Genomic DNA, 25,935 nt, shown 5'->3' with positions numbered 1-25,935 from the left:
ACATGTCCGTCTCCTCCAGAGCGACTATGTTTAAATTTCACGTTTACTGTCAGTTACAAGTGTGTTTGGTGTTTCCACAGGTATACTGTTGGTCAGCTGGTAGTGTATGTTCTTGTTGAGGTACTGTACCTGCACGGCCACATGCACACACAGAGCTCATACATACCTTGCTTGTTGAGGTACTGGACCTGGAAGCTCACACTCCTCTGTCTCTGTCCTGGCACCCAGCTCAGGTTAACAGACTGCTCTCCTACATACAAGCTGATGTTGGACGGAGGAGCTGGAATGGGTTGAGAAGGGTTTAGGGTGATTCTAATGGAACCAGTTGTAACCATGGCAGTAGCGAATTGAGTTAGAAAACCATGATGCATCTGCAACAATCAGTTATCATTCTAAAGACTAAGATGCCTAGTTTATGGTGCAGTATGTTATTTGAAATAGCTTAAATATTTTTACAATAATTTTGTACAGATTTCACCCCAAATTCTCATTACCAAAATGCATCCAGATTAAATTATCTGATCATTTTATACAATTTTACCTTAGAAAAACCAAACTTAACTGAATAAAACACAAAATATGTTGCTGTTGTTTGTCCATAAATCATACAAATGGTATACTAGTTGAAGTTTCCATTTCCAACTATAATATTTCTTACATAAAAACACAGTGTGTTTGTTTCTCATTACATAACACTTTTTCAAGTTGCTGTAAAAATTCCAATCAAAGTTTTATTCACCCATGATACATCATCTAGAGGAGTAGTCCTTAGATGAGCACAAGTTCATTTCATTTATTCACCCATGATACATCATCTAGAGGAGTAGTCCTTAGATGAGCACAAGTTCATTTAATTTATTCACCCATGATACATCATCTAGAGGAGTAGTGCTTAGATGAGCACAAGTTCATTTAATTTATTCACCCATGATACATCATCTAGAGGAGTAGTCCTTAGATGAGCACAAGTTCATTTAATTTATTCACCCATGATACATCATCTAGAGGAGTAGTGCTTAGATGAGCACAAGTTCATTTTTTATTTATTTTTTTGTATTTTTACAGGGACAGTGCACATTAATCAACGTTTCAGTAAAAGTGCCGGTTTTAGCCAGCCGGCTAATTTTCAACCGCAGTCCCTGGACAGGTTATTAAAAACAATTACAATATAGACAATAGCAACATAGAACAAGCAAGACATAGCAACATAGGACAAGCAAGACGTAGCATACAGACAGAGCAACATAGAGCAAAAAGCTGCAAGACAAAATTCATAAAAGCAACAAAGTGTTTCCACACCTCACAAGCTACAGACAACAGACAACATGGAAAGCGGCAACACACAGCTAGGGACCAGCGCTATTTCATTTATTCACCCATGATACATCATCTAGAGGAGTAGTGCTTAGATGAGCACAAGTTCATTTCATTTATTCACCCATGATACATCAGCTAGAGGAGTAGTCCTTAGATGAGCACAAGTTCATTTCATTTATTCACCCATGATACATCATCTAGAGGAGTAGTCCTTAGATGAGCACAAGTTCATTTCATTTATTCACCCATGATACATCATCTAGAGGAGTAGTCCTTAGATGAGCACAAGTTCATTTAATTTATTCACCCATGATACATCATCTAGAGGAGTAGTCCTTAGATGAGCACAAGTTCATTTCATTTATTCACCCATGATACATCATCTAGAGGAGTAGTCCTTAGATGAGCACAAGTTCATTTCATTTATTCACCCATGATGCATCATCTAGAGGAGTAGTCCTTAGATGAGCACAAGTTAATTTCATGTAGTCACCCATGATGCATCAGCTAGAGGAGTAGTCCTTAGATGAGCACAAGTTCATTTAATTTATTCACCCATGATACATCATCTAGAGGAGTAGTCCTTAGATGAGCACAAGTTCATTTAATTTATTCACCCATGATACATCATCTAGAGGAGTAGTGCTTAGATGAGCACAAGTTCATTTTTTTTTTTTTTTTTTTTTGTATTTTTACAGGGACAGTGCACATTAATCAACGTTTCAGTAAAAGTGCCGGTTTTAGCCAGCCGGCTAATTTTCAACCGCAGTACAGGTTATTAAAAACAATTACAATATAGACAATAGCAACATAGAACAAGCAAGACATAGCATCAAGCAAGACGTAGCATACAGACAGAGCAACATAGAGCAAAAAGCTGCAAGACAAAATTCATAGATGAGCACAAGATTCATTTAGATTTCATTTAATTTATTCACCCATGATACATCATCTAGAGGAGTAGTCCTTAGATGAGCACAAGTTCATTTAATTTATTCACCCATGATGCATCATCTAGAGGAGTAGTCCTTAGATGAGCACAAGTTCTTAATTTATTCACCCATGATACATCATCTAGAGGAGTAGTCCTTAGATGAGCACAAGTTCATTTAATTTATTCACCCATGATGCATCATCTAGATAGTCCTTATGAGCACAAGTTCATTTAATTTAGAGAGTAGTCCTTAGATGAGCACAAGTTCATTTCATTTATTCACCCATGATGCATCAGCTAGAGAGCACAAGTTCATTTCTTAGATGATACACAAGTTCATTTCATTTATTCACCCATGATGCATCAGCTTTCATTTATTCACCCATGATACATCATCTAGGAGTAGTTCATTTCCACCCATGATACATCATCTATGAGATGACAAGTTCATTTCATTTATTCACCCATGATGCATCATCTAGAGGAGTAGTCCTTAGATGAGCACAAGTTCATTTCATTTATTCACCCATGATGCATCAGCTAGAGGAGTAGTCCTTAGATGATCACAAGTTCATTTCATTTATTCACCCATGATGCATCATCTAGAGGAGTAGTCCTTAGATGAGCACAAGTTCATTTCATGTAGTCACCTATATGCCTTCAGAATGAGAATCTTATTCTCAAAACAACCCCTTTACGACACTTGACCTTCTTATTGCCGAAATTACTAAAAAGCTCAAATTGAGAAAAACTTAGAGAATTATTACCTTACCAACGTGGAGGCCTGAATGGGCTTTAGTGATGTGGTCAATTGTTTGCTGACTCATAATGGCTGTCTCCTATTAGGGTAGCGGCAGTGGTTCGAGCGTTGGACTAGTAACCGGAAGGTTGCAAGTTCAAACCCCCGAGTTGACAAGGTACAAATCTGTCATTCTGCCCCTGAACAGGCAGTTAACCCACTGTTCCTAGGCCGTCATTGAAAACAAGAATATGTTCAAGAATATGTTCTTCTGACTTGCCTAGTTAAATAAAGGTAAAATTAAAAAATAAAACCTGAAAATTGAGCGAAGGGCCTTTCATTACCAAAACACACATTACTAATTTCCGCATCATTTTTAGGTTTCTAATTTCCGCATCATTTTTCGGTCTGTTTCAGTCATGAGAACCTTAATTTAAGTAATGATAATAAGCTCATTATAATGTAAAGTCAGGGCATGTGCTGGTAACTTTAATTATTCACAAGGCCCACTGCTTACACCTATTGTATAGCTTTTTTTTGTGAAACATCAGTTATTTGATTAAGTAGGGGTTGTCGAGAAATGCACATTTAATTTACTTGAAGCCACAATATGGACTTTGTGTTTCAGCAAAGAGCAAACCTGCCACTTAATGGAGGAGATTTTGACAGGTGCACCTCTTTTAGCGCTGACCTATACTGTCGTCTGATATCCCAAGACAGTTTTGGTCCATATCCCACATATTTAAGTATTTTATAGGCATATCATGTTATGTGATTTATCCTTAGGATCCCATTCAATTTTGAAATGCATCTAAAATACCTTGGAACCACACATATCCATGTCATTATTACACCAACATTGCCTGTAAAGGCCTTGGAGAAATTCGTTTTTTATAGTGACTTATTTATACTTAAATCCACGTTTGAAAATACTTGCGGGTAATTACACAGATTAAAATAAATAGTGGGGGTACGCCATACCGGTAAAACGTGAGGCGATCACAATTAATAAAACATGCCCCCAAAAATATAGGCTGATACACCATTATTTAATTAACATGAACAATTTGCGATATATTTTGTGGTATACGCTTCAAATTGCGTTGTGGTTTGAGAAGAACCCTACACTTTGTCAAGGCGGGGATGAGTGGCCGAGATTTATGGATTGAAACTCTCATCTTTCCGTAGAGACGCTCGCGGACAAGGCGGAGATGTGTGGCGGAGACCGAGGTGCGCGTGGACAACAGTGGATCCATCAATTCAGGCTACAAGTGTAGGTCTCACAACATTCACATAATTTCATTACGCTACTGGTAGGATAAATTATTTCTGTTTCCATTCATCAAATTGCGTGTGCACAGTGCACGTGAACGAAAGTGCGCGTGTGGCCTACAGCCTTTGTTAAGTTATTGACAATCGGATGAAAACATCATAACATCATCACATTAAAAGGCATACTGTAGGCAGCGTGTCCATAAGGCTAGGAGAAGCGAAGCTTTCCCTAAAGTAAATTGAATTAAATTATATAGCCTAATTAGCGTATTCCTGTCTATACAGAAATCTAAAATAAAATAATAAAAAATAGGCTACTACACCAGAAAGCATGATTTGGCCACAGAGGAACATTTGCTTCTTCTTAGATTGTTTTAAATCGCATTGCCTATAGTTGGAAGGGCAGCGTGTGTAGCAAATACCAAATATACTGAACAAAAATATTCATGCAACATGCAACGATTTAAAAGATTTTACTGGGTTACAGTTCATAAGGGAATCAGTCAATTGAAATAAATTAGGCCCTAATCTATAGATTTCACATGACTGGGCAGGGGTGCAGCCATGGGTGGGCTTTGGAGGGCATAGGCCCACCCACTTCGCAGCTAGGCCCAGCCACTGGGGAGTCAGGCCCAGCCAATCAGAATGGGTTTTCTCCCACAAAAGGGCTTTATTACAGACATAAATACTCCTCACCCTCGCATTGTGTTGTGTGACAAAACTACACATTTTAAATTGGCCTTTTATTGTCCCCAGCACAAGGTGTACCTGTGTAATGATCATGCTGTTCAATCAGCTTCTTGATAAGCCACACCTGTCAGGTGGATGGATTATCTTGGCCATGGAGACATTTCTCACTAACAGGGATGTAAACAAATTTGTGAACAAAATTTTTGAGAAATAAACTTTTTGTAAGGATGGAACATTTTCTTGGATTTTTTTCTTTCAGCTCATGGAACATTGGACCAACACACATGTTGTGTTTATATTTTTGTTCAGTGTAGATGATTGTTAAGTTGCGTCTGTCAGTGAAAAGCATAAAGACCCAGCCAGGCATATCTCATTATTTAAAAATAAATTCATGGAAAAACTGTTTGGAAAGCAAATGGCTGTTGCTGTATAGAGTTGACAATGGAAAGACTCCAATCTGTCTTTTAGTTATCAACATTCTTAATTTAAAGGAGCAAACAATAGCCTATCTTACATCAGCCATATCCCCGGTAAGTGTGCATATAAACTGTCTTCAAATAAAATAAAATACTGTGAAATGGTTACTTACAAGCCCTTAACCAACAATGCAGTTTAAAGAAAATAGAGTTAAGAAAATATTTACTAAATAAAGTTATTTTAAAAAACATTTTTTTAAGTAACACAGCAAAATGACTATAACGAGGCACTATACAGGGGATACTGGTACTGAGTCAATGTGTGGGGGTACAGGTTAGTCGAGGTCATTTGTACATGTAGGTAGGGGTATAGTGACTATGCATAGATAATAAACAGAGAGTAGCAGCAGTGTAAAAACAAAGGGGGGGGGGGGTGCCAATGCAAATAGTCTGGGTGGCCATTTGATTAATTGTTCAGCAGACTTATGGCTTAGAAGCTGTTAGAAGCTGTTAAGAAGCCTCTTGGACCTAGACTTGGCACTCCGGTACCACTTGCCATGTGATAGCAGAGAGAACAGTCTATGACTTTGGTGACTGGAGTCTTTGACAATTTTTGGGGCCTTCCTCTGACACCGCCTGGTATATGCCACTTTTGTTTGTTTTTGGACAATAATTTCCTCCTACAGGTTAGATGGACGTCATATTCTAAGTGTCGCCCCTTTTCGTAGGACGATTATATGGATCAGACAACATCTGTTTGTCAGTGTCAGCAGAGTAGGCTACCCGGTCATTTTTGGAGTATAAAAAAAATGTGCAAAGAAATTAATTCCACTTTCACCCCTGATTACAGTACTTATAATTAAGATGAGGGGTATTTTAGTCAATTTTATTAAGATCAGTGATTTCAGTATTATGCAAGTCAAATTTTGCGATTTATGATGTTTGATGATGTATTGGGTTAATGAATCTCTAGTAGAGCTCAGTACAGATCTTCAATGGCAAACTTTGCAACACTCATTACCAAAACATACATTCTCATCTCCAAAACCTGTTTAGTATTGTCATAAGCACCAATATTTAGAAAATATTAGGAGAAATAAATGTCCACTTTAGTCATTTTGGCTGAATCAGATGGTGTGCCTTTTGTTCCTTATCCAAATATGTGTACATAAAAATAATAAGTCATTTTGACAAAAAAAAGCAAGATTCAGAAAAGGTTGTGTGTTGCATTAATGAGATAAATGACAAAGTAAAAGTTTATAGTTAAATAAGAAATATATTTGTTTTCATTGTATGTTTACCTCAGGCCTTTTCGTTATGTAAGCAATGTTAAAAAAATATTAGATCTGTTAATAACTTTTTTGGACTTCAAAAACTGTTGCGGTAATGAGAATTTGACATTGCTATTTGTGGAAATTGTAGTAGAATGCATAATATTTCGTCAATAAACATAACAATAATTATGAAATAGATCAATACAGATTCTAATCTTAGTGATCCAAGAAGAATTATGGTGGAAAATGTTTAGTTCAATTGTGTGCCATTTTCGTGAGAATCACCAAGTTAGAATCTCGTTCATCCTTTTAGTGTTAAACCACTCAGTAATATTACTTATGCGCTAATGTCACCACAGCATGATACATCCACCAATAAACACTATGGTTTAATGTCGGGTTTTATGTGTATGAAACCGGGAGACACATTTCCACATTGTGTAGACAAAACCGTTTTTCTACTTCTAATCCTCCTGCAGTACTGCCTTCGTCCAGTGTGGTGCCTGGTGATGGGCTGTCAATCAATCAACCTGTTAGTGTTAACCCTCTCGGTGTGTTCATATAAATAATCCTCCTGCAGTACTACCTCCGTCCAGTGTGGTAGCTCCCTCCCTGGTGATAGGCTCTCCGTCCCCGGCCGAGGTGCGCCCCCTCAGGTAGAAGCGGTAGCGGCTGTGAGGGTCCAACTGCTTCAGGGTCAGGTGAGTGACCTTGTGATCGTCTATCGTCTCCACCTGCATCGGGCTGTCACTCTTTACGACTACAGAGGACAGACAGGAAGGTTAGGGTGTGTGTGTGTGTGTGTGTGTGTGTGTGTGTGCTTATTTGTGTGTGTGTGTGTGTGTGTGTCTGTCTATCAGTGTGGTCATCTATGGTCTCCACCTGCATCGGGCTGTCGTTACTCTTCACGACTATAGGGGCAGAGAGAGGAAAGGTCGACTAGAACAGTCAATAACGTTTGTCTGTGACATAATTTGAGGAATAGTCTATAACATTATGTAGGTTTGTCTCTAACATAGTTGAGGAAGGGTCTATAACATTATGTAGGTTTGTCTCTGACATAGTTGAGGAAGGGTCTATAACATTATGTAGGTTTGTCTCTGACATAGTTGAGGAATAGTCTATAACATTATGTAGGTTTGTCTCTGACATAGTTGAGGAAGGGTCTATAACATTATGTAGGTTTGTCTCTGACATAGTTGAGGAATGGTCTATAACATTATGTAGGTTTGTCTCTGACATAGTTGAGGAAGGGTCTATAACATTATGTAGGTTTGTCTCTGACATAGTTGAGGAATAGTCTATAACATTATGTAGGTTTGTCTCTGACATAGTTGAGGAATAGTCTATAACATTATGTAGGTTTGTCTCTGACATAGTTGAGGAATAGTCTATAACATTATGTAGGTTTGTCTCTGACATAGTTGAGAAATAGTCTATAACGTTTTATAGGTTTGTCTCTGACATAGTTGAGGAATGGTCTATAACATTATGTAGGTTTGTCTCTGACATAGTTGAGGAAGGGTCTATAACATTATGTAGGTTTGTCTCTGACATAGTTGAGGAATAGTCTATAACATTATGTAGGTTTGTCTCTGACAGAATTTGAGGAAGGGTCTATAACATTATGTAGGTTTGTCTCTGACATAGTTGAGGAATAGTCTATAACATTATGTAGGTTTGTCTCTGACATAGTTGAGAAATAGTCTATAACGTTTTATAGGTTTGTCTCTGACATAGTTGAGGAATGGTCTATAACATTATGTAGGTTTGTCTCTGACATAGTTGAGGAAGGGTCTATAACATTATGTAGGTTTGTCTCTGACATAGTTGAGGAATAGTCTATAACATTATGTAGGTTTGTCTCTGACATAGTTGAGTTATAACATTATGAGGAATAGTCTATAACATTTTATAGGTTTGTCTCTGACAGAATTTGAGGAAGGGTCTATAATGTAGGTTTGTCTCTGACATTATGTAGGTTTGTCTCTGACATAGTTGAGGAAGGGTCTATAACATTATGTAGGTTTGTCTCTGACATAGTTGAGGAAGGGTCTATAACATTATGAGAATTTGAGGAAGGGTCTATAACATTATGTAGGTTTGTCTCTGACATAGTTGAGGAAGGGTCTATAACATTATGTAGGTTTGTCTCTGACAGAATTTGAGGAAGGGTCTATAACGTTATGTAGGTTTGTCTCTGACAGAATTTGAGGAAGGGTCTATATATAACATTATGTAGGTTTGTCTGACAGAATTTAAGGAAGGGTCTATAACTTATGACACAGAATTTGAGGAAGGGTCTATAACGTTATGTAGGTTTGTCTCTGACAGAATTTGAGGAAGGGTCTATAACATTATGTAGGTTTGTCTCTGACAGAATTTGAGGAAGGGTCTATAACCTTATGTAGGTTTGTCTCTGACAGAATTTGAGGAAGGGTCTATAACGTTATGTAGGTTTTTCTTGATGGATTGATGGAATATGATTGATATATAATTCACTAGCCATCTCTAGAAGTGACTGGTAATACATCAACAATATGTCACTGAGAAACAACAGAGATAGAGATAGATCAGTGATACCATATGATAATAAGTAGCAATGTTGTCTTTTACAAGACAGAGAAACAGACACGATGTGTAAACTTGCTATGACAGTCAGTTGAACACACATATTTACATTTGAGTCATTTAAAGGAGTAATTAGGATTAAGTGCCTTGCTCAAGGGCACATCACTAGATTACTAGACTACCCTCGTCTAATTAAAGATAGCCAGTTAAGGGGGAGAGGTGTAGTAAGGTAACCACTCTGGTACTGCAGCAGGTATCCTTTGAGAACCCCGTTGGGTTGGGCAGGAGGTGTCCAGTGTAGGGTCATCTCTGTGCCTGCATGGCTGTCCAGGCGTAAGGACATCGGGGGGCCAGGAGCTGACAGGAACACAGGCACGCTTGATTAGAGTATCCTTCCACTGCAGTGTACACTGTCCCCCCTGCTTTTCCCTTTCTCTCACCTCCCTCGTCAGTTTCAAAGGACAGGGTCTTGGAGGGGGGGCCCTCTCCCTTGCTGTTGAACACAGTGACAGTGAGGGTGTAGTGAGAGTAGGGTCTGAGTCCCCCCAGGACCCTCTTCTCCTCTTTGGGCCCTGTCTCCACCTCAACACTGGTGTCTGGCTCTCTAGCCCTGCGGCCTTGGTGGTGGCCCCTGGAGCCAAACCTCAGCAGGTGGATCTGGGAGGGAAGAAGTTATAAAGCTCTATGTAGCCATAATGTCATGGTTATGATGTTGATGTTGATATGACCATAATGTCATGGTTAGAGGGGAGGGGGAAGGAGTAAAGCTCTATGTAGCCATAATGTCATGGTTATGATGTTGATGTTGATATGACACACAGAGGGGGGAAGGAGTAAAGCTCTATGTAGCCATAATGTCGTGGTTATGATGTTGATGTTGATATGACACACAGAGGGGGGAAGGAGTAAAGCTCTATGTAGCCATAATGTCATGGTTATGATGTTGATGTTGATATGACACACAGAGGGGGGAAGGAGTAAAGCTCTATGTAGCCATAATGTCATGGTTATGATGTTGATGTTGATATGACACACAGAGGGGGGAAGGAGTAAAGCTCTATGTAGCCATAATGTCATGGTTATGATGTTGATGTTGATATGACACACAGAGGGGGGAAGGAGTAAAGCTCTATGTAGCCATAATGTCATGGTTATGATGTTGATGTTGATATGACACACAGAGGGGGGAAGGAGTAAAGCTCTATGTAGCCATAATGTCATGGTTATGATGTTGATGTTGATATGACACACAGAGGGGGGAAGGAGTAAAGCTCTATGTAGCCATAATGTCATGGTTATGATGTTGATGTTGATATGACACACAGAGGGGGGAAGGAGTAAAGCTCTATGTAGCCATAATGTCATGGTTATGATGTTGATGTTGATATGATGGATGGATATGACACAGAGGGGGAAGGAGTAAAGCTCTATGTAGCCATAATGTCATGGTTATGATGTTGATGTTGATATGACACACAGAGGGGGGAAGGAGTAAAGGGGACAGGAAATTGACAGTCATTGTATCTCCCTTGTAGTAGAAGCTATTTCAGTGCCAGAGCTGGAGTTGAACATGGACAAGGTGCAAGTCACCTTATATCCCAGCAGGTGTCCTCTGACAGTCTTTTCGTTCCCTGGTTCCCATGTCACCCTGATGGCTGAACTGTTGAGCAGCTCCATAGTCACATTCTGAGGAGCCTTCAGGGGGACTGGAGGAAGAGGGGGGGGGAGAGAGAAATGCAGAGAGGGGAGAGAAAGATACAATCATTATCTTGCTCAGCATCATAATCACTTGAGTGTTTATTATTGTATTGTTTACCGGTGAACACAATAGACTAATTGGTCATCATTAGAGGGAGAATAAGAGGAGAAAATGAGAGTGAGGGAGAGACAGAAACAGAGGGAGTGTTCAGGGGAGAGGGTTAGACACCTCTGTATATATACATAATATGACATTTGAAATGTCTTTATTCTTCATTACAGAAAGACAGGAGAGAACGCAGTAGCCAGAGAGAGAGAGAGATCATTACTGAAAGAGAGGAGAGAACACAGTAGCGAGAGAGAGATCATTACAGAAAGAGAGGAGAGAACACAGTAGCGAGAGAGAGAGATAATTACAGAAAGCGGGAATTCTAAAACAAAATCTTACTGTCCTCTCCAGAGTAACCAGTCACAGGGTCTAGCTCAGGTCCATCTCCTTTCTGATTGGCAGCCTGAACTTTGATTTGAAAGGCGGAGAAGTTGCCCACTTCAGTGACGATGTACGGTGGCTCAGTGGAGACATCAGAGTACCAGGTTGTGTCACCTACCACCCTTTTCCAGAACACCTTGTAGTGGAACTCTGGGCCGTTAAACACACGCCTGTCCATCTCCTGTGACAGTGACATACAGGGATATGAGCCAATCAGCCCTTCCCACAATAATAACAAAAATATTTTGAAAATGTTCTAGTGTGTGGTGGTAGGGGACAATAATAGTAAGGGTAATAACAATAATACATTATATAATAATAATCATGACAATAATCATGACAATAATAATAGTAATAATGATAATAATAATAGTAATAATAATAATAAATAATGATAATACAATGATAACAATAGTAATGATAATAGTAATAATAATAATGATAATATAATATTGATAATAATGATAACAATAATGATGAAAGTAATAGTAATGATAGTGATAGTAATAATATTAATGATAATAATAATTGTAATAAAGCTAATAATAATAATGGGTTACATATCTTTATTTGATTTAACAAGCCTCACCTCCCATGTGATGACCAGTGTGTCTGGGTCTGTAGACTCACTCCTCACATTCTCTGGGTTATTGTCTGGAGCTGTGGAGGGGTTGGAATAATTCAAGCTTGATTAAACCATTAAAGCTTGGAAGTTTTATTAAACGATTAAAGTTTTTTTCAATGATTAAAGCTTGGAAGCTTTATTAAACGATTAAAGATGTGTTCCATGTATTGGATTATTTAGAACATTTAGCCTGGTTCATCTCTACTTGACATTTAACTTTGATATATTATAATATCTAACCTTGAGGTGGGGTGCTGTGAAGGTCAGAGGGCATGCTGGGGTCACTCTTCCCGATGTTGTTGATGGAGATGACCCGGAAGCGGTAGGACATGTATGGTTGCAGAGAAATGGTAACGCTCTCATGAGTTCCACTGACTCTCTTCAGCTCCTCCCAACCCCGCTCCTTAGAGTCACCATCTTCAAACTCCACCACAAACACTGGAGAGAGAGAGAGAGAAAAAAAAAGAGAGAGAGAGAGAGAGAAAAAGAAAGAGAGAGAAAAAGAGAGGAGATAGAAAAGAGAGAGAGAAAAGAGAGAAGAGAGAAAGAGAAGAGAGAGCAAGAGAAGAGAGCGAGAGAAAAGAGAGCGAGAGAGAAAAAAGAGAGCGAGACAAAAGACAAAAGAGAGACAAAAGAGAGAGGAGAGAAAAGAGAGCGTGAGAGAAAAGAGAGAAAGAGAGAGAAGAGAGAGGAGAAAAGAGAGAGAGAAAAGGAAGAGAAAAGAGAGAGAGAGAAAAGAAAAAGAAAAGAGAGAGAGTGAGAAAAGAAAGAGAAGAGAGAGAGAGAAATGAAAGAGAAAAGAGAGAGAGAGAAATGAAAGAGAAAAGAGAGAGAGAGAGAAATGAAAGAGAAAAGAGAGAGAGAGAGAAATGAAAGAGAAAAGAGAGAGAGTGAGAAATGAAAGAGAAAAGAGAGAGAGAGAGAAAAGGAAGAGAAAAGAGAGAGAGAGAGAAAAATGAAAGAGAAAAGAGAGAGAGAGAAAAATGAAAGAGAAAAGAGAGAGAGAGAGAGAAATGAAAGAGAAAAGAGAGAGAGAGAGAAATGAAAGAGAAAAGAGAGAGAGAGAGAAATGAAAGAGAAAAGAGAGAGAGAGAGAGATGAAAGAGAAAAGTGAGAGAGAGAGAAATGAAAGAGAAAAGAGAGAGAGAGAAATGAAAGAGAAAAGAGAGAGAGAGAAATGAAAGAGAAAAGAGAGAGAGAGAAATGAAAGAGAAAAGAGAGAGAGAAATGAAAGAGAAAAGAGAGAGAGAGAGAGAGAAGAGAGAGAGAGAGAGAGAGAGAGAGAGAGAGAAAAAAGAGGAGAGAAGAGAGAGAAAAGAGAGGAGAGAAGAGAGCGAGAGAAAAGAGAGAGAAGAGAGAGAGAGAAAATCAGTGACAATGCAGGGGTCCAATGGTCCAATGACTTAACCACTAAGCAGAAGAGATGAAGTAATATATGACAATGCAGAAATCACTCAGTCCATGTAATGAGAAAACAGACTTGTGCTCTCAGGAGAGATATGATGATATAATGATTGTATGGTATGGGGTTGGTAACTCAAAGTGATGTTATCAAAGTCAGGCAGCAGTGTCTATTCTGTCTCAGGCCTGGACAGCTGTGGTCATCTCCACTGAAACTAATACTCTCCCAGGGGAGATACATGATAGGACAGCTATGGGTTTGTAGTTTAAAGCATCACAGGGCTGTAGTATCAATCAGACCTGGGTTCTAATAATTCTGAGCATTTGATTGAGCTTGCCTGAGGTGACAGATAGGCAGGGTTTGCAGTTAGCACTATTGGGGCTGTTTGATTGGTTCCATTGGGCCAGCTAGGCAAGCTCAATCAAAAGCATGTAGACTATTTAAAACAAATACCATTTGAAATGAGGTCAGGGATGTCTGTTGAGAGCAGGGGAGAATGACTGACTCATCTCATTTTAGCCACGGAGGTTCAAGGCCGACCGCAGTACTGCAGGCATTGTTAGCAGCACATTATAGTGAATTGAAAAATGGCACACTTCGTGGTCAATCTTTGTGTAAATAAATAGAAAATCAATTACAATCATGGTACCAGATGTATGTCCTTGAACTAATTATTTTAAAAATGCACAGAGAAGAAGTTATAAGGAGAATTGTGTTTCTAATGAAAGCCTGCAGTACCCCGGTCGGCCTTCAACTTGAATTACTCAATAAGAGAGTGCAGCATTGAGCTAGCCTGCAACGTCTCTTCCTGGAGTAGCTCAAACTGTGCATGCTATGTCTCCATGACTTGGTTGTGAGCCTACTGCTTGGTTGTGAGCCTACTGGTTGTGGTCATTCTAGTGTCAGTGTGTTGGTTGTCAGCCTACTGCAGGGTGGTTGTGGTCACGTTGTGTTCATTCTAGTGTCAGTGTGTTGGTTGTTAGACTACCTATGACAGGGCTGTTGTGGTCATCTCCTGCGGTCCAACTCAGGGTGACACTGCGGTCCTTAGGGTCAGAGACCTGGAGCTGGGTCGGGGGGTCTGGACGGTCTGGAAGAGGGAGAAACACAGAGAGGTATATTAAAGACATCGTTAACAGAACATATTCAGGATTTCCCAAAGTCAGTCCAGGGGCTCCCACTCGGAGCACCTTTTGGTTTCTGCCTTGCACAGCCTAATCAGCTCTGCTAGGGTGAGTAAAATGGTCAGAGTGAGGTGTTCTCTCATATGTATCTGCAAGTAGCTAGCAAGCCAGCTAACTAACTTTAGATAGCTTGGGTGCTTGACTGCCATTGTAAGGTCAGAACGCTCTGATGAACCCTACTCCTCGGCCCTCTGTACGCTCCAACGCTCTGAATTTACGAACGCCTGGGGTGCACTCTGGAACTCCAGAGAGAATTTATGAACACACTTAACTGTCGTCACTGATTGGCTCAAACGCATTAAGGAAAGACAATTGACAAATTAACATTTAACAAGGCACACCTGTTAATTGAAATGCATTCCAGGTAACTACCTCATGAAGCTGGTTGAGAGAATGCCAATGGAGTGACTGACCATTCAGAGAAGCAGCTCCAATGGAGTGACTGACCATTCAGAGAAGCAGCTCCAATGGAGTGACTGACCATTCAGAGATGCAGCTCCGGTGGGCTGTTGAAGAGGGCCTGTTGTTTGTTTTGGTTTCTCCTTGGCTGTCCCATCGATTCCCTCTCCACTAAGCCTGCACTGCCTTTCCAAAACGAATCATTTCTAAATTTTTCTAAGCAAACAATATACACAAAAGTATCGCCGCCATTGGAGTGGTGTGGAAGCTCGCCGCCATTGGAGTGGTGTGGAAGCTCGCCGCCATTGGAGTGGTGTGGAAGCTCGCCGCCATTGGAATGGTGTGGAAGCTCGCCGCCATTGGAGTGGTGTGGAAGCTTGCCTCCATTGGAATGGTGTGGAAGCTTGCTTCCATTGGAATGGTGTGGAAGCTCGCCTCCATTGGCATGGTGTGGAAGCTCGCCGCCATTGGCATGGTGTGGAAGCTTGCCTCCATTGGAATGGTGTGGAAGCTCGCCGCCATTAGAATGGTGTGGAAGCTCGGCATGGTGTGGAAGCTCGCCGCCATTAGAATGGTGTGGAAGCTCGCCGCCATTGGAGTGGTGTGGAAGCTCGCCGCCATTGGAGTGATGTGGACGCTTGCCACTATTGGAGTGATGAATCATGCGTCACCATCTGGCAGTCCGATGGACAAATCTGGGTTTGGCGGAAGCCAGGAGAACGCTACCTGCCCTAATGCATAGTGCCAACTGTAAAGTTTGGGGGAGGATGAATAATGGTCTGGCGCTGTTTTTCATGGTTTGGGCAAGGCCCCTTAGTTCCAGTGAAGGGAAATCTTAACGCCACAGCATACAATGACATTCTAGACAGTTTTGTGCTTCCAACTTTGTGGGAACAGTTTGGGGAAGGCCCTTTCCTGTTTCAGCATGACAATGCCGCCGTGCACAAAGCAAGGTCCGTACAGAAATGGTTTGTCGAGATCTGTGTGGAAAAACCTCAAGATCCTTAACCCCATCGAACAAAGGTTCAATTTAAAAAATAATTTAAAAATGTCTTATTCATAGAATAGAAGAGAATACAATTAAAAAATAATACAATAGATATTTCCATACCGACTATAATGATGGACCCGCTGGCCTCAACCCTGTCCAGGTTGGTGATGACCTCACAGGTGTAAACACCCTCGTCTTCTGTCTGCACATTGGCCACAATCAGGTCTGGGCCCTCAAATGTGTACCTGGAAATAATGTATTCTTGGTCACGATCGTGATTGAGATCATCGTCATTACACACACACACAGCCTTCTCGGACACAGACACACAGTAAATATGTCCTTACTTGTCCTCTGCGTATGACTGAAAGAGTTCCTGTCCGCTCCTCTTCCACTGAATGTGTGGAGGGGTCAGTTTGGGGTCCACCTGTGCCAGGCAGGTAAAGATGGCCGTCTTACCAGGCTGAACAAGCAGAGACCCAGGAGGAGACAGGATCACTGTCCTGTCTGAGAGAGAGAGATGGGGAGAGAGAGATATGAGGAGAGAGAGTGGGAGAGAGAGAGATGAGGAGAGAGAGAGATGAGGAGAGAGAGTGTGAGAGAGATGGGGAAAGAGATGAGGAGAGAGAGTGGGAGAAAGATGGGGAGAGAGAGAGATGAGGAGAGAGAGTGGGAGAAAGATGGGGAGAGAGAAAGATGAGGAGAGAGAGCGTAAAGAGGGAGGGGCGGGTTACAGAGACAGGTGCAGGCAGGGTTTGAGGAGTGTGTGTGTTTCATGGCCTACTCACTCATGACATCCAGGTCAGCGTTGATTGATAGGTTGGTATTGCTAACGGAGCAGGTGTACAGGCCCTCGTCGCCGTGGGAGACGTTGGTGATCTGGAGGTTTCCATTGGTCAGCAGGTTAACCCTGGGCTCAGCCAGTAGAGAAGCGCTGCTGTTCCTCTCCCTGGATAGGAAATACAGAAAACACAGCCAGAGAGGGTGGGAAACCCAGACCCTCGTTAAAAGCATCCTAAAGGCAGCATTTTGGCTGACTGGTCGTCAATGAAGACACATTCCTTCCTTAATGGAAGACTATCTGAATCTAATTAAACAAGATAGTTTCTTAGAATAGAACACAATATATACTCATACAGGTGTGTGTCTTACCATGTTACTTTAGGTCTGGGAGAGCCGAAGGTCTGACACTGCAGTACAGCCATCTGTCCCTCTGTGAAGTTGTACTTCTGTCCGTCAGCATTCAGGATCTGAGGAGGCAGTTCTGGAACAGGATACAAGGTACAGGTTTATCAATGTGACATATCTGTTGTTGACACACACACGCACACACACACGCACACACACACGCACACGCACACACACAGCTCCCCCTCACCAATGACGAAGATGTAGGTATTGACTAGGATGGTTCCGTGTTTGTTGTGGGCCTGACACTGGTAGACTGCTGTATCAGTGAAGACCACATCTCTCAGAATCAGAGTTCTATCTCTCACAGTACGCCTAGGGGTTGGGTCTATGCCTGGGGAGAGACACACACACACACATTAGAGCAAGTCATCACAGCATCCTACCAAAGCACAATACTGACTGGCATAGTCATGAGGAAAAATGACATTTTAAGTTATATTTTTAGAGTTGGTAATAGCCGAAAGATACTAATTTGACCTAAGCACATCATTAGCAGGTGTAATAAGCTGAGTTTGTTGCTAAACCATGTTAATGCATAGGTCAACTGTATGTGTAAGAGTAACGTGCGTTATTCCACACCTGTGATGGGTTTTCCGTTGATGCTCCAGGCGACAGCAGGAGACGGGATGCCATCAGCCTGACAGTCCAGTTTCACCGTCTCTCCTGGGGCATAGAGCTGGCTGACTGGCTCCTTGGTCCAGTATGGAGCCGCTGCACAACAAACAGCACAGCATTATACACAACATTATACACAACCATCAATATGATAGTTAAACACAATAGACACAAAGACCATCAATATGACAGCAATAGTTAAACAGACAGCACAGAACACAGACAACAAACAGACCACATAGACAACAAACAGACAGCACAGAACACAACAGACAGCACAGCAACATACAGCACAGAACACAGACAGCACATAACACAACAGACAGCACAGAACACAACAGACAGCACAGAACACAACAGACAGCACAGAATACAACAGACAGCACAGAACACAACAGACAGCACAGAACACAACAGACAGCACAGAACACAACCGACAGCACACAACACAACAGACAGCACAGAACACAACAGACAGCACAGAACACAACAGCACAGACAGCATAGAACAACAGACAGCACAGCACAGAACACAACAGACAGCATAGAACACAACAGACAGCACAGAACACAACAGACAGCACAGAACACAACAGACAGCATAGAACACAACCGACAGCACAGAACACAACAGACAGCACAGAACACAACAGACAGCATAGAACACAACAGACAGAATAGACAACAATAATGTTATACATCACATAGAAAAGCATCAACAGACAACAGCAGTATGACACACAACACACAAGATCATATGTACGTACTGTAACGCATGAGGGCATAGTGGAAAACACATCAACACACAGCCACAGCAGTAACCTTAGCAGGTAAACGAGAGAGGAAACAGTGTGTGTGTGTTGTCTTGTTTACCTTCGACGCTAACGGTGTAGGTGTGTGTGACCTTGCCCTGTGAGTTGTTGACTGAACACTGGTACTCTCCCCCGTCGCTATCTGAGATGTTACTGATGCGCAGCAGACGGTCAAACAGATGTCTGGACGTACGGGACTCGGACAGCTGACCGTCCTTCCTCACCCACTGGACTGTAGGGGTAGGGCTGGAGGGGGAGGGAGTGCGAAGAGGGAGGGTGGGATGGTGGAGCCAAGAGGGGGAGTGGAGGGAGGGAGAGGGGAAGGAAGGGGGGTGTGGAGGAGGAAGGGAAAGAGGAAGAAAGAGGGGGAAGGAGAGGGGGAGGAAGGAGGGAGGGGGGAGAGGGAGGGAAGGAAGGGGGGTGTGGAGGAGGAAGGGAAAGAGGAAGAAAGAGAAGGAGAGGGAGTGGAGGGAGGGAGAAGGGAAGGAAGGTGGGTGTGGAGGAGGAAGGGAAAGAGAATGAGAGGAAGAAAGAGAAGGAGAGGGGGAGAGGGAGTGAAAAAGAGGCAAGATAGGTCAAGAGGAACATCTAACAGGCTCGCTTTGATTGACCTAGCCATGCCTGTGCACAGACAGAGAGAGAGTTAGACTTACAGGCCCTGGACGATGCACTCTAGCTCCAGGCTCTGGCCTCGGAGGGCGTGGTAAGTGCTGTGGGTCCCCGAGGGCCTCATCATCTGGGGCCTTCGGCTCCGAACCACTGAGTTAGCTGGTGAGAGAGAGAGAGAGAGGGAGAGGAACATAGAGACCCGGAAAACCTGAGTCTACGCCTTCAATATGGTGAATCACTAAAACAATACAGAAATACACCATAAAAAGAATACACAATAAAAAGAAGGAACAGCATGTCAGAAATCAGCTCAATGTAATTGAAGAATCCATAGACTCTAACCACTTCTGGGAAAATTGGAAAACACTAAACAAACAACAACACAAAGAATTATCTATCCAAAATGGAGATGTATGGGTGAAACCACTTCTCCAATCTTTTTGGCTCTATAACAAAGAATAAAGAGCAAAAACATATACATGATCAAATACAGATCTTAGAATCAACTATTAAAGACTACCAGAACCCACTGGATTCTCCAATTGCATTGAATGAGTTACAGGACAAAATAGAAACCCTCCAACCCAAAAAGGCCTGTAGTGTTGATGGTATCCTCAATGAAATGATCAAATATACAGACAACAAATTACAATTGGCTATACTAAAACTCTTTAACATCATCCTTAGCTCTGGCATCTTCCCCAATATTTGGAACCAAGGACGGATCACCCCAATCCACAAAAATGGAGACAAATTTGACCCCAATAACTACCGTGGAATATGCGTCAACAGTAACCTTGGGAAAATCCTCTGCATTATCATTAACAGCAGACTCGTACACTTCCTCAATGAAAACAATGTACTGAGCAAATGTCAAATTGGCTTTTTACCAAATTACCGTACAACAGACCATGTATTCACCCTGCACACCCTAATTGACAACCAAACAAACCAAAACAAAGGCAAAGTCTTCTCATGCTTTGTTGATTTCAAAAAAGCCTTTGACTCAATTTGGCATGAGGGTCTGCTATACAAACTGATGGAAAGTGGTGTTGGGGGTAAAACATACGACATCATAAAATCCATGTACACAAACAACAAGTGTGCGGTTAAAATTGGCAAAAAACACACACATTTCTTCACACAGGGTCGTGGGGTTCGACAGGGATGCAGCTTAAGCCCCACCCTCTTCAACATATATATCACCCTCTGGCGCGGGCACTAGAAAAGTCTGCAGCACCCGGCCTCACCCTACTAGAAACCTGAAGTCAAATGTCTGCTGTTTGCTGATGATCTGGTACTTCTGTCACCAACCAAGGAGGGCCTACAGCAGCACCGAGATCTTATGCCAGATTCTGTCAGACCTGGGCCCTGACAGTAAATCTCAGTAAGACCAAAATAATGGTGTTCCAAAAAGGTCCAGTCACCAGGACCACAAATACAAATTCCATCTAGACACTGTTGCCCTAGAGCACACAAAAAACTATACATACCTTGGCCTAAACATCAGCGCCACAGGTAACTTCCACAAAGCTGTGAACGATCTGAGAGACAAGGCAAGAAGGGCATTCTATGCCATCAAAAGGAACATAAATTTCAACATACCAATTAGGATCTGGCTAAAAATACTTGAATCAGTCATAGAGCCCATTGCCCTTTATGGTTGTGAGGTCTGGGGTCCGCTCACCAACCAAGACTTCACAAAATGGGACAAACACCAAATTGAGACTCTGCACGCAGAATTCTGCAAAAATATCCTCCGTGTACAACGTAGAACACCAAATAATGCATGCAGAGCAGAATTAGGCCGATACCCACTAATTATCAAAATCCAGAAAAGAGCTGTTAAATTCTATAACCACCTAAAAGGAAGCGATTCCCAAACCTTCCACAACAAAGCCATAACCTACAGAGAGATGAACCTGGAGAAGAGTCCCCTAAACAAGCTGGTCCTGGGGCTCTGTTCACAAACACACCCTACAGAGTCCCAGGACAGCAGCACAATTAGACCCAACCAAATCATGAGAAAACAAAAAGATAATTACTTGACACATTGGAAAGAATTAACAAAAAAACAGAGCAAACTAGAATGCTATTTGGCCCTACACAGAGAGTACACAGCGGCAGAATACCTGACCACTGTGACTGACCCAAAATTAAGGAAAGCTTTGACTATGTACAGACTCAGCGAGCATAGCCTTGCTATTGAGAAAGGCCGCCGTAGGCAGACATGGCTCTCAAAAGAAGACAGGCTATGTGCTCACTGCCCACAAAATGAGGTGGAAACTGAGCTGCACTTCCTAACCTCCTGCCCAATGTATGACCATATTAGAGAGACATATTTCCCTCAGATTACACAGATCCACAAAGAATTCGAAAACAAATCCAATCTTGAAAAACTCCCATATCTACTGGGTGAAATTCCACAGTGTGCCATCAAAGCAGCAAGATTTGTGACCTGTTGCCACGAGAAAAGGGCAACCAGTGAAGAACACGCACCATTGTAAATACAACCCATATCTATGCTTATTTATTTTATCTTGTGTCCTTTACCATTTGTACATTGTTAAAACACTGTATATATAAACACATGTTTCCCATGCCAATAAAGCCCTTGAATTGAGACAGACAGACAGACAGACAGACAGACAGACAGACAGACAGACAGACAGACAGACAGACAGACAGACAGACAGACAGACAGACAGACAGACAGACAGACAGAAACAGAGGTTCATACAGTGGTAGAAAATGTAAAAGTAAAGATACCTTGATAGAAAATTACTAAAGTAAAAGTGAAAATCACCCAGTAAAATACTACTTGAGTAAAAGTCTGAAAGTATTTGGTTTTAAATATACACTGAACAAAAATATGAAAGTAACATGTGAAGTGTTGGTCCCATGTTTCATGATCTGAAATTAAAAGATCCCAAAAATGTTCTATACCCACAAAAGCCTATTTTTCTCAAATTTTGTGCACAAATTTGTTTGCATCCCTGTTAGTGAGCATTCTCACTACTAATCCATCCACCTGACAGGTGTGTCATATCAAGAAGCTGATTGAACAGCATTATCATTACACAGGTGCAGCTGAGGAGCATTTGTCTGTAATAAAAACCCTTTTGTTTGGAAAAACTCATTCTGATTGGCTGGGTCTGGCTGTCAAGTGGGTGGGCCTATACCCTCCAAAGCCCACCCATGGCTGCACCCATGTCCAGTCACGTGAAATCCATAGATTAGGGCTTTATTTATTTAATCGACTGATTTCCTTATATGAATATTTTTACATTCACGGACAGCCAGTGGCACACTCTAACACTCAGACATAATTTACAAACAAATAATTTGTTTTAGTGAGTCTGCCAGATCAGAGGCAGTAGGGATGACAAGGGATGTCTTGATAAGTGTGGGAACATTTCCCTGTCCTGCTAAGCATTCGAAATGTAACGAGTATTTTTGGGTGTCAGGGAAAATGTACGTGAGTAAGAAGAACATTATTTTCTTGTCATCTATGTTCATTAGCCACTCTACTGTAGGCAACACTACAGATATCTGACATGCTCCTATACCCCCAGGTGGCCTTGGCTTGGGTTACTGTTTATCAATATCAGAGTGGCTTCTTAACTAACATGTGGGGAGGGGTTGAGACAACCGTACTGTAGCTAACAAATGGCCTTCAGGTGCTATCATATGTTACCATGGTGACTGACATTATTAGTGGTGACTCATGGTCAGGGTGATTGACTCGTACTGCATTTTTTATTTTTTTATTTTTTATTTTACCTTTATTTAACCAGACAAGTCAGTTAAGAACAAATTCTTATTTTCAATGACGGCCTAGGAACAGTGGGTTAACTGCCTGTTCAGGGGCAGAACGACAGATTTGTACCTTGTCAGCTCGGGGGTTTGAACTTGCAACCTTCTAGTCACTAGTCCAACGCTCTAACCACTAGGATACCCTGCCGCCCATGGTGACCAAGGTCAGTCTACATTGTGTTACCATGGTTACTGAGGTCAGTCTAGTTTAGTATTTACAGGTTGTGATGGTGAGGATGATGGGTTCCTTAAAGAATTTGGTTGGAGCGCTGAGGTGCTGGGCATTATCGGTCGTAACAGTTATAGTACTGTGTTACCATGGTGAGTGACGGTGTACTTACAGGTTGTAACAGTCAGGGTGATGGGTTCCTTGGAGAGGATGGTGCGAGCGCTGAGGTACTGGGCGTTACAGGTGTAGTCAATACGGGTGTCATCGACGGTGACGTGAGAGAAGTATAGGTTCCCGTCCCGGCCCTGGGTTACACGATCATTTAGCTCAATGTGATGCATTCCTGGAGGGGAGGGAGAAGAGATGGAGCGGGGAGGGGAGAGTAGGGGAGTGAGAGGAGAAGGAGTGGGGAGGGGGGGAGGGGGAGTATGGGGGAAGGGAGGGAGAAGAGAAGGAGCAGGGGGGTAGGGGGGAAGGAAGTGAGAAGTGAAGGAGCGGGGAGGGGAGGGGGAAGAGATGGAGCAGGGAGGGGAGAGTAGGGGAGTGAGAGGAGAAGGAGTGGGGAGGGGAGGGGGAGTATGGGGGAAGGGAGGGAGAAGAGAAGGAGCAGGGGGTAGGGGGAAGGAAGTGAGAAGTGAAGAAGCGGGGAGGGGAGGGGGAGTAGGGGGAGGAGAGGGAGAAGGGTAGGAGGGGGAGGAAGAGTAGGGGGAAGGGAGTGAGAAGAGTAGGAGAGGGGAGGGGAGGGGGAAGGAAGGGAGAAGAGAAGGAGCGGGGAGGGGAGAGTAGGGGAGTGAGAGGAGAAGGAGCGGGGAGGGGAGAGGGGAAGGAAGGGAGAAGAGAAGGAGCAGGGGAGGGGAAGTAGGGGGGAAGGGGAAGAGAAGGAGGGAGAATATACCTGTAGTTTATTTATGTTTTATTCAGCAAAAAGAACACACCATAAAGTCAGATGGTCCAAGGAGATGGAGAGGCAGATAAAGGATGAGTAAAACAGATAGAGAGAGAGAGAGAGAGAGAGAGAGAGAGATACTCACGCTCATCCATCCAGTGGATGACAGGAGGAACAGTGCTGAAGGGAGGGTTACATTTCAGTACCACACTCTCTCCTTCCTCCACCTTCTTCTTCACCTTCTGCTCTTTCTGCAGGGCCGGGGTGTCTGAAAGGGAGATGTCACGAACTCTTTAGGTGAGGCTGGTAGTATGTATTACTTGTTATGAGCTTGTATAAATCATGTAGTATGTATTACTTGTTATGAGCATGTTTAATCCCATATAATAGTTTCTTGTCAACTCATAACAAGTATGTCAACTCAGAGCACTTATGTCAACTCATAACAAGTATGTCAACTCATAGCACGTATGTCAACTCATAGCACCATGTCAACTCATAACACCATGTCCACTCATAACACGTATGTCAACTCATAGCACATATGTCAACTCATAACACCATGTCAACTCATAACAAGTATGTCCACTCATAACAAGTATGTCAACTCATAGCACGTATGTCAACTCATAACACCATGTCAACTCATAACAAGTATGTCCACTCATAACAAGTACGTCAACTCATAGCACGTATGTCAACTCACGACAAGTACGTCTGTCACGATCGTCGCCCTCCTCGTCTGAGGAGGAGTAGTTGGAAGGTTCGGAGGACCAAAATGCAGCGTGGTATGTGCTCATTGTGAATTTAATGAACAGAGAACACTTGAACAAACTATTCAAAACAATAAACAAATAACGACCGTGAAGCTATAATAAGAACTGTGCTGACACAAGCAACTAACATAGACACATACAAAGCAAACTATGGTCAGGGTGTGGCAGTACCCCCTCCCTCCCCCCAAGGGGACTCCGGCCGCAACACCTGAACCTATAGGGGAGGGTCTGGGTGGGGGATCTGTCCGCGGTGGCAGCTCTGGCGCTGGGCGTGGCCCCCACTCCACCATAGTCTTAGTCCACTTTAGTAGCATCCTTTGATGCCGACCTTGGACTGGCAACCCTACGAAAGGGCCCCACTGGACTGAGGGGCAGCTCCGGACTGAGGGGCAGCTCAGGACTGAGGGGTAGCTCAGGACTGAAGGGTAGCTCAGGACTGAAGGGTAGCTCTGGACTGAAGGGCAGCTCTGGACTGGCTGGCGGCTCTTGGCTGGCTGGCGGCTCTGGCGGATCCTGGCTGGCTGACGGCTCTGGAGGCTCAGGACAGACTGGCGGCTCTGGCGGCTCAGGACAGACGGGGGACTCTGGCGGCTCAGGACAGACGGGAGACTCTGGCGGCTCAGGACAGACGGGAGACTCTGGCGGCTCAGGACAGACGGGAGACTCTGGCGGCTCAGGACAGACGGGAGACTCTGGCGGCTCAGGACAGACAGGAGACTCTGGCGGCTCAGGACAGACGGGAGACTCTGGCGGCTCAGGACAGACGGGAGACTCTGGCGGCTCAGGACAGACGGGAGACTCTGGCGGCTCAGGACAGACGGGAGACTCTGGCGGCTCAGGACAGACGGGAGACTCTGGCGGCTCAGGACAGACGGGAGCACCTGTAGGCAAAAGACGGAGAGACAGCCTGGAGCGTGGGGCTGCCACCGGAGGGCTGGTGCGTGGAGGTGGCACTGGATAGACCGGACCGTGAAGGCGCACTGGAGATTGTGAGAGCAGGGCTGCCGCCATCCGGCCTGGCTGGAATTCACCCTAGCCTGGCAGATGTGGAGAGCTGGG

At 43.0% G+C, this 25,935-nt stretch overlaps 1 protein-coding gene across 1 annotated transcript in view; it reads right to left on the bottom strand.

Annotated features, from left to right (window-relative positions):
* LOC135559290 (neural cell adhesion molecule L1-like) overlaps window positions 1-24,900 on the bottom strand; it is a 32,493-nt gene extending 7,593 nt beyond the window's left edge. The window contains exons 1-20 of the mRNA XM_064993482.1: window positions 24,816-24,900; window positions 24,246-24,368; window positions 23,387-23,557; window positions 19,274-19,388; window positions 18,682-18,866; window positions 17,773-17,904; window positions 17,381-17,524; window positions 17,155-17,266; window positions 16,791-16,951; window positions 16,350-16,509; window positions 16,123-16,247; window positions 14,417-14,518; window positions 12,267-12,464; window positions 11,991-12,061; window positions 11,360-11,582; window positions 10,804-10,919; window positions 9,654-9,870; window positions 9,448-9,570; window positions 7,229-7,402; window positions 167-280 (exon numbers count right to left, since the gene is read on the bottom strand). Coding sequence (XP_064849554.1) covers window positions 167-280; window positions 7,229-7,402; window positions 9,448-9,570; window positions 9,654-9,870; window positions 10,804-10,919; window positions 11,360-11,582; window positions 11,991-12,061; window positions 12,267-12,464; window positions 14,417-14,518; window positions 16,123-16,247; window positions 16,350-16,509; window positions 16,791-16,951; window positions 17,155-17,266; window positions 17,381-17,524; window positions 17,773-17,904; window positions 18,682-18,866; window positions 19,274-19,388; window positions 23,387-23,557; window positions 24,246-24,368; window positions 24,816-24,900 — 2,851 coding nt within the window. The remainder of the gene's footprint in view (window positions 1-166; window positions 281-7,228; window positions 7,403-9,447; window positions 9,571-9,653; window positions 9,871-10,803; window positions 10,920-11,359; window positions 11,583-11,990; window positions 12,062-12,266; window positions 12,465-14,416; window positions 14,519-16,122; window positions 16,248-16,349; window positions 16,510-16,790; window positions 16,952-17,154; window positions 17,267-17,380; window positions 17,525-17,772; window positions 17,905-18,681; window positions 18,867-19,273; window positions 19,389-23,386; window positions 23,558-24,245; window positions 24,369-24,815) is intronic.
* Between the last annotated feature and the right edge of the window lie 1,035 nt (window positions 24,901-25,935).

This window comes from Oncorhynchus masou, chromosome 18, assembly GCF_036934945.1.
Source record: "Oncorhynchus masou masou isolate Uvic2021 chromosome 18, UVic_Omas_1.1, whole genome shotgun sequence".
Classification (NCBI taxonomy): domain Eukaryota; kingdom Metazoa; phylum Chordata; class Actinopteri; order Salmoniformes; family Salmonidae; genus Oncorhynchus; species Oncorhynchus masou.
Note: the sequence above shows the minus strand (reverse complement) of the source record. Positions and strands in the feature narration are given on the sequence as shown.